This window comes from Formica exsecta, unplaced genomic scaffold, assembly GCF_003651465.1.
Source record: "Formica exsecta isolate Colony F162 unplaced genomic scaffold, ASM365146v1 scaffold2449, whole genome shotgun sequence".
Lineage (NCBI taxonomy): Eukaryota > Metazoa > Arthropoda > Insecta > Hymenoptera > Formicidae > Formica > Formica exsecta.
The window spans coordinates 9011-17083 of NW_021849726.1; the positions used below are offsets into that span (position 1 = coordinate 9011).

Genomic DNA, 8073 nt, shown 5'->3' on the forward strand with positions numbered 1-8073 from the left:
TTTACTTCACAGGCGGATAGTGATTTTTAGGTATCTATATTTGATAATTCTTACATAAGAATTCTATAAAAATTAAAGAAAAAATAAAAAGATGTTTTATATATATGTGTGTGTGTGTGTGTGCGTGTGCGTGTGTGTGTATGTGTGTGTGTGTGTGTGTGTGTTTTTAATATATAGCTTTAAAAAAGCGACAATTATCTTCAAATAAGTTTATTCTATAGGGTTTTTCAGCAATCGAAAATTAATTGCTAATGTCTCATTTTATAAACATATATTCATTATTATGCAATACAAAATAAATTATATTTTTTTGTGTGAATTGTTTTTTTTTTATCCTGAAAATAAACACTTTACTCGAAAGAATTTTTTGAAAGTAAATTTATATATTATTTGTTATTATAATATTATTGTGTAAATTGAATTAAAATAACGAGACACTTTTAATTCCCGGTTTTTATTAAAATTCGAGTATCTATACATTTCTATATTTTTCAAATATAAAAAAAAATAAAGGAGATCACAAGAGATACTCTTCCCTTTTTTTAAATTAACTAATTTAATTTGCAATAGTCAATGTAGTAAAAATGAAACGCGATTTTTTAGATACAAGGTAAGAGCTGTCTATTTATATATAATAATTCTAATCTGAATCTGAGATCTTTAAGAGAGAAAAACAATTAGATTCATATATATCATATACAACCAAAGTTTTTCATATTATGCAGACTATAATGAATAAAGTTTTATTAACTTCCGTAAAGAGACAGATATCTATCCCTATGCAGTACTAATTTTTGCTGTGAATTACGATTCTGAAATAATCTGCGCGATTCATCCTAATTATGGAACAAGCAAAGTGTAGGCGGTACATATCAACGGATATGTGTATAATTATCACCAGATAGTGCATTTATTAGCGGGGTTCATTTTTGTTCCGAGTGGACAGCGAAACGCTTCCGCGAACGCTTGAGAATTCATCATTATACCGTTGATTCTGAAAATGTACAAATTCCAATCGTTATTTAAACTTTATTCGCAATATTATTTGATTTTGATAACAAGTCAGGAAAAGCGAAAAAAACTTCATATACCTCTCTGGAGGTAGGCGATAGTCGGACTTAACGGAGGAGACATAGGCCTCGGCAGTCGTGTTAACGCAGTACACCTAAAAACAGAACGTCGATATAACATTAAATTTTTATGTTGATATATAATGTTTGATATATGAATTTAAATGAGAAAAGAAATATAGCTAATAAAATAAAATATCAAGAGAGCAGTATATCTCGATGCTAAAAATATGTACATAAAAGTAATGATTTTTTAAATTCTACTCTAATTTTTTTAATTTCTATTTGTTGCTATATACAGCTTTGGATATTCTTTTTAGAAAGAATTTTTTAGGAATATAAGATATCTCATATATATATTTTTATAATAAGTTCACGAGCGATAGAGAAAACATTATCTTTATTCCGAAAATATAGAATATATTAGAAATAAATAGAAAAAGCGACAGATCGTTACCTGAGCGGCACTTATAAAGAAAAGTTGGGTTGGACGAAGCCCTTCCAGCCCAGGGAGACTTCGATCTTTCCCGTTCGTCAAAGTGTGCCAGGTTCTGTGAGAGATTTGTAGAGCCCCAATATCCGCAACAATCTCGTTTCTCGTTATATTCCAATCGAACTGCGTAAATCCAAAATTAAAATTCAAACAATATATTTCTATTTCACTTATTTTTCACGAATGGCACCTTTGTGTTTTGCCCCGAACGTAAATTTATAATGTACCTGCACAGCAACATCACTTCCGTAAGACTGAACCTTACGCCAGAAATTCTTAGCGTAGAGTCGCGCGACACACTCTATCCTGGTCTCCAATCGTTTCCAAGAGTCCGGCCTGATCCAAAGCCATTCGTCAATATTTAAATCTGGATCTATGGGCGATTTGCGACGGTGAAAATCAAAGGCATGAAGAATCTCATGAGCGATGACTGATCCTAGCGTAGCGTGAACCGCATAAGCCGGTCCACCGTCCCATGACCATGCCCAGGATGTCATCATAACCAATGGAATTCCTTTCATGTTTTATAACCAGAGTAACTTTAAATTGCTCAATATCGACAGTGTGCATGGGGAATATTTTTTGTTAAATTCTAAATTTCATTATAGATTTTGCATGTTCTTAGTAATCTTGGGACGACTTGGTATATATATAAATATTATAGATAGCTACATGGTAAAATTTCCACACATTTCTTTCTAAATATAGATTGTTTTTAATATTATCAATTATGTCTTATATTTTTATTACTACTCCGCATCTTTTTCTATTTGAAAAATAAAACTTAATAAATTCTTATTAGTTTATTTATAAATTCTGTAATATTTAAAAAAATTAATGTTAATAATAAATTATTGAATTATATAAAATACTTAAAAATATTGTTCCATGATTAATATTATTTTTAGAGTAAATTTTTAAAAAGTGTTCTTTCCATATATATATATGTTTGTTTGTGTATAATAATAATACTTACTGATAGTGTTTGTTGAAGATTCGTAATAGGCGTGCACAGAATAAGGATAATGACATCTGAAAATTTAAATCCATAATTTGTACTAAGAAATTGAAACCTTTAACAAATTCGGTTGATCTTGTAACTCGTAGAGGAAGAGATTAGAAATTAGACAAGAGTTCTCTTTACCTTTCTATCGCATTTTTTCGTAACGGACTTGGCTCCTCTGATCTCCGAATTTGACGAAATCTTCTCAGGACGGTAGCGATAAAATCATCCGAATCGATCACGACCTGTAAAAGGACAATTCTGTTTAAAGATACCAGTGCGAAACAATGGGAAAAATTTGTATCGTAAGCTATCGCATAGACCATATTTCTTTTAGCTGAACGATTATTTCTCAAAATCGTCTCACCTCGGCCATCTCGCGATTCAGCAAGGTATCGTTATAGAAAGCAGGCGACACTTGAAATCGACCCCGTAAGGAATTCAGTTTTAATAATGCCTGTGTTCTAGTATCATCGTCAAACCACGACTTCACTAATATACGTTCGGCTATCGTTTCTTTCACGCGTTTGAAAAGTACAGTCACCTGCGAATGATATCGTTAAAACGAAAGTTGTATGATAAAAAGAGAAAAGGGAATTAATTATTTATTAATTGAGGAAATTAAGTCTAACTATTAAATATAGTACTTTGAAGAATATCGCTTATTGTTAGAATAGACATTTATAGGCATTATAAGCAGTATACGTATTTATCATTTTAAATTCATTGAGAGATAGTAATTAAAAGATTAAAGTTAAATCGATAAGTTAAGAATATTACCCTGTTAATCAAAGTCTCCAAATATTTTGGCGTGTACTGTCGCACGTAGAGCGCACTAATCGCTTCGCTAAAAACGTTTCTGGTCAATCTGTAACAGGCAGCTTCCCAATCTTTAGTAGCGTTAACGTTCACAATATCGTGCAACATGTCCACGGCGTAGAGTAACAGCAATCCGTTATGAATAATCCTTCGTAATTTATCACAATTATAATCAAATAATCAATATGAGTGTATTATAATATACGAGATATAATTATATAATTTACGAGATATAATTATAGAGAATATAAAGTATATTGAGGGGGTATAATATAAACCTTTTGTTTTTCAACTAATCGATAGTATTGTTATCGATTTTCCCCAATACTAACTGATAATAGCCAATCCCACTATATGAGAAAGTTTATATTTAATTTAATTTAATTTTAATTTAATCAAAATATATATAATTAAATTTATAATTAATCAATTTCAGTTTAATTTAATTAAAATTTATTTATTTGGATTTATAATTAATTAAATTCTGTTTAAATTAATTAAAATATATTTAATTGATTTAATCAAGTTAAATAATTAATAATTAATCAAGACATTTTAGTACAAATTAATTTGGTTAAAATATGTGCGTATTATGCTTGCGTGAGAAAATACCGATACGATAAAGATCCGTACCGTTTGGAGGAGCGATTCAATAACTTGCCGAGGTTACGCAAATAACGTGGGGCCGTGACGTAGACGTAGATCTGTTGATCCTCAGATGCCGGCGGAGCATATACGTGATTTGTGTCATTATCATCGTGCAGATCGATACGCGGGCGTAACGTTGTATTCAGCAACGATTTCCATCTTATCTATATTCCGGAATAGAATAAATCAAGTCATTGTTTTATTTCAAGAAAAGACCACTGTAAACTATCCGCGTGTAATGTAGGTAAAGGTGCCACTTGACAAGTGTCCTATTATGCTTTTCAATGAGATATTTATCGCATCTCTACTTTAGAGATTAAATTTGCACTTTTACTTTTTTTCTTTCAATTATATACAGGATTAATTCGTATACATAATTATTAATGCAGATAAAAATGTAAAATACTTATTAAGTCGGTATATACATACGTAACTAAAGTTTTCTTGAAGATAAGACACGTTATAGGCAACGTATACTCTCTGATCAACGTCCACCCAGTTGTATAAGTCTTTGTGCTTTGGATAAATCTGGAACAATGAATGCGGTTCGCCCGCTATTTAATTCATTCATACACACGCTACAACTTTCTTTCATTTTATCCTCACCTTTTCTAGTGATAAGCAAAATTGCAACAGCAGATTCGTCTCCGACGATTGTTCCTTAAGACTCATATTTTTTGGCAAGAATCCTCGAACAATCTTTTGAATTCTACCCGATCTTTGTACATCTTCGTTTCTCTAAAAAAAATTGTTTATATATATTTTTTTTTAAGAATTAACGATTTAAAAAAAGCAAAAATTAGAGACATAACACTTTATTAACTGTTTTAGTAATAAACTCTATAAATTTGAGTGAAGCTATCGAATAATATTCACCTGATCTCCTGTAAGAAACTCGTGACTTTGATGCTTGGTAGGAAGATCAAGATATACGGATGACTTTGTGCGATCGTAAAGATCTACGTCGACGTGTAAGTCGAAGAGAGGCGCGCCGTTTACTTTAAGCAACGCGGAGATCAGAGGAGTGATATCGTTCAGTATCTCCCTTTTCGGCGATAAATAACCACCTAGTTCGTCTAAAAGGTTATAAACTGAAACAGAGAATGCATTAAGATTTTTTTCTTATCGCTGTATAAGTTTGGGACATTTCCCAAAATACAATAATAATATTAGGCGTATACTCGAAAGCGGCTCAAAATTTTTCATTCGCTTCAGCAGAATCGAAATAAAGAGATGATTTTTCGGGAGATTTTTCAAATCCATCCCTTCATTTGATTATTTTTGTCTAGTGTAAGCATGCGTGTGATCCCTCACGCATATCTATCAAGATATCAATAGTAAATAATAACTTACCGAGTGTAAAATTTACGGGTCTCTTCCTGAACTCTCGACAAACGTTATAAAATTGTCCAAGTTTTTCGAAGGCGGCAACCATTTGTCCTGTCTCGTTCGCCAACGTTTCTAAAAACAGTTATATATAAAATTTCTTTGATATTATTTTTGTTTCCTATTAGATGCAGGATATATTAATATATTCTTAATTTATTAATATAATATACCATTATACATATTTAAAATGTAAAATTTATTATCAAGCGTTTAAACACACGAAATAAGAGAATATAAATCTAAAGGTCGGGATAATGTGTAAGACCCTGACCTCAACCGAGGATGAGCTTCGAATATTCGTTTCGAAACCTTACTACTACGGCTTCGCGTTGACATGTATTACGACGTATATTGTGAGTAATTGTAAGCATGACTTGTCGTTTTGGGCGATAATTTCGCAATTTCTCGCGCTTGAGTAAAATGATTTAAATTTGTCATCTTAATTTTTCAAAATTTTTCTTTTTTCTTCTATTTAATTCGAGATTATCTCTCTTTGTTATCATAACGTAAAATTTGATTAAATCCATTGCGCTAGATTAAGCGTCGATCGTAAGAATTCAGCTCGTTTGTCGTTAAATACCGATTTTCTACCTTTTATCTCGAACTAAGCTTACGATCGATATAAATTACTCATGAATTCTCAAGGAACTTAATGTTTCCAAGCTACTTAATGTTTCATATCGTATAAGTAAGACGATTACTTATTCGCGTCACGTCATATACGCTCTGCACATTTGCAAGCTATCTCGTGTATCGTATTCAATGTAACATAGAGATTATATTAGGCCGCGATATCCAATGTCCTGCGTCTCTAATGGAATTTGGCATACAAATTTTAAATTTTCGAATTTAAAGAAAATTGCCTTTTCCATCTATTGGTGTAACGATAAATAAAAAACCCACCAAAGGCGCACAATTACGCGGCTGCTCTCCCTCCGGCAGGGTCGTGATGAGGAAGAGCACCGGGCTGGTGACCAGGAGACTGGTGACCAGCAGCATGGCGAATGTCCTGCGTCTCTAATGGAATTTGGCATACAAATTTTAAATTTTCGAATTTAAAGAAAATTGTATTTTCCATCTATTGGGTGTAACGATAAATAAAAAACCCACCAAAGGCGCACAATTACGCGGCTGCTCTCCCTCCGGCAGGGTCGTGATGAGGAAGAGCACCGGGCTGGTGACCAGGAGACTGGTGACCAGCAGCATGGCGAAGGTGAGGAGCGCCTTGTGCACGGCCTTGCTCCTTCTCAGCCAGTAACAAGGCGCGCAGCATATCCATGTACTCTGGTGGTGCCCCGATCTTTCCACATTGACCATCGGCTCGTCGGGTCCTAGCCCGGCGTCCTCCGCAACACCGCCGCCGCTGGCAGCCAGGGTCGCGCCGTGCACCCCGGGGCCGCGTGAGCCGGCGGCCCCGGAAGTGCATAAATTGCGAGGGCTCAAGGGCAGCCGCGCGCCCGCCTCCCCCCGCGTCAACTTGGCCGATGCGACTCCACCGCCACCGCCACCAGCACCAGCACCACCGGCACGGGCCCCGCGGGCCCCGTAACCCCGGCTCACCGTGCACAGAGCCACATTTGCCGGGTCCCGTCGTACGTCCTGTCCCTAAACCCCGAGCGTCGATTCGTCGTCGTCCTCGTCGTCCGATCGTCGTTCCCTCGAGTCTCTTCGCCCCGTCAGCCCCCGACGACACGGGGATGCGGCGTGAATGCACGACACTGGCTCTCACCAAGTGAGCAGCTCGGGCTGAAATAAAATTTGACGGCAATTTGTGATTCCACGTGAGAAATTGCGCGCTCGATTCTATCGCGAGAAGTTTTACTTAAGATTGTGGGGTTGCGCGTCTTTTTCTTCGCAAACTTCGTATATTCACTCGATAAGGATATTATGATTACATGGAGTTTTTCGCTACAGATTATTTCTTTAGTTTATCTAGAATAGATATTTTTTCAAATTTTAATTAATAATTGAAAGTAATGAACCTCAAGTAGAGTAAGTAAGCTTTGGTAGATAAAATTTAATTCGAATCTCATAAAAATATATAAGCAAGGTTAAAAATGTTGAAAAGACACGATAAATTAAGACCTTTGTCGATATTTTTATTGAGAGAGATCGTTTTCTAGTTTTTATAAAAAAAGTTATCTACTTAAAAAAATACCTAATAATTTTAAAACAATCTTTATTCGGGTAAACTTTTACTTGTGCGTATTCTGTTGCGAAATTCTGTTGTACATGAAAATGTTTGAGAAAAAGCACTTCTGTTCTGGCTCAATGAAAAAATATTTTGCAATATTTAAAAATTCTTCATCGTGATTACATCAGAATTTACATAATAAAGTTGCAAACTTGTAGATAAACTGGTTTGTATATTAATTAATAGAAAACAGTTTGTTTCACGCGAGAAATTTTGCCAAGAAAATCTATGCGAAAAATTGAACGCAAATCAAGCGCGGATCGCGTGCAGTTGCGTTTATTGATAGAATCGATCAAGTCGAAGAGAAGTCTAAGACAAAAGTGAATTTTTTATTAAGTTCTTTCAAGGAATATTTTGTTTTCTTTCGCAATCCAATTTAATTTCCAATAAAATTATTTAATTTGAGATTTTTTTTTAAGAACTTGAAGATTAATTTACTTGGAAATTATATAATTTT

The 8073-nt window shown here is 34.2% G+C and overlaps 1 protein-coding gene across 1 annotated transcript; it reads right to left on the reverse strand.

The window, feature by feature from the left end:
* Positions 1-407: 407 nt before the first annotated feature.
* LOC115236097 (neprilysin-1-like) lies at positions 408-5488 on the reverse strand. The gene is made up of 13 exons (XM_029808294.1): positions 5387-5488; positions 4910-5124; positions 4640-4771; positions 4463-4561; positions 4019-4197; positions 3347-3533; positions 2934-3110; positions 2708-2811; positions 2540-2595; positions 1791-2077; positions 1528-1686; positions 1092-1165; positions 408-994 (listed from the first exon to the last, which is right to left on the reverse strand). The coding sequence occupies exons 1-13, from the start codon at positions 5466-5468 to the stop codon at positions 895-897; spliced, it is 1851 nt and encodes a 616-aa protein (XP_029664154.1). The 5' UTR covers positions 5469-5488; the 3' UTR covers positions 408-894.
* Between the last annotated feature and the right edge of the window lie 2585 nt (positions 5489-8073).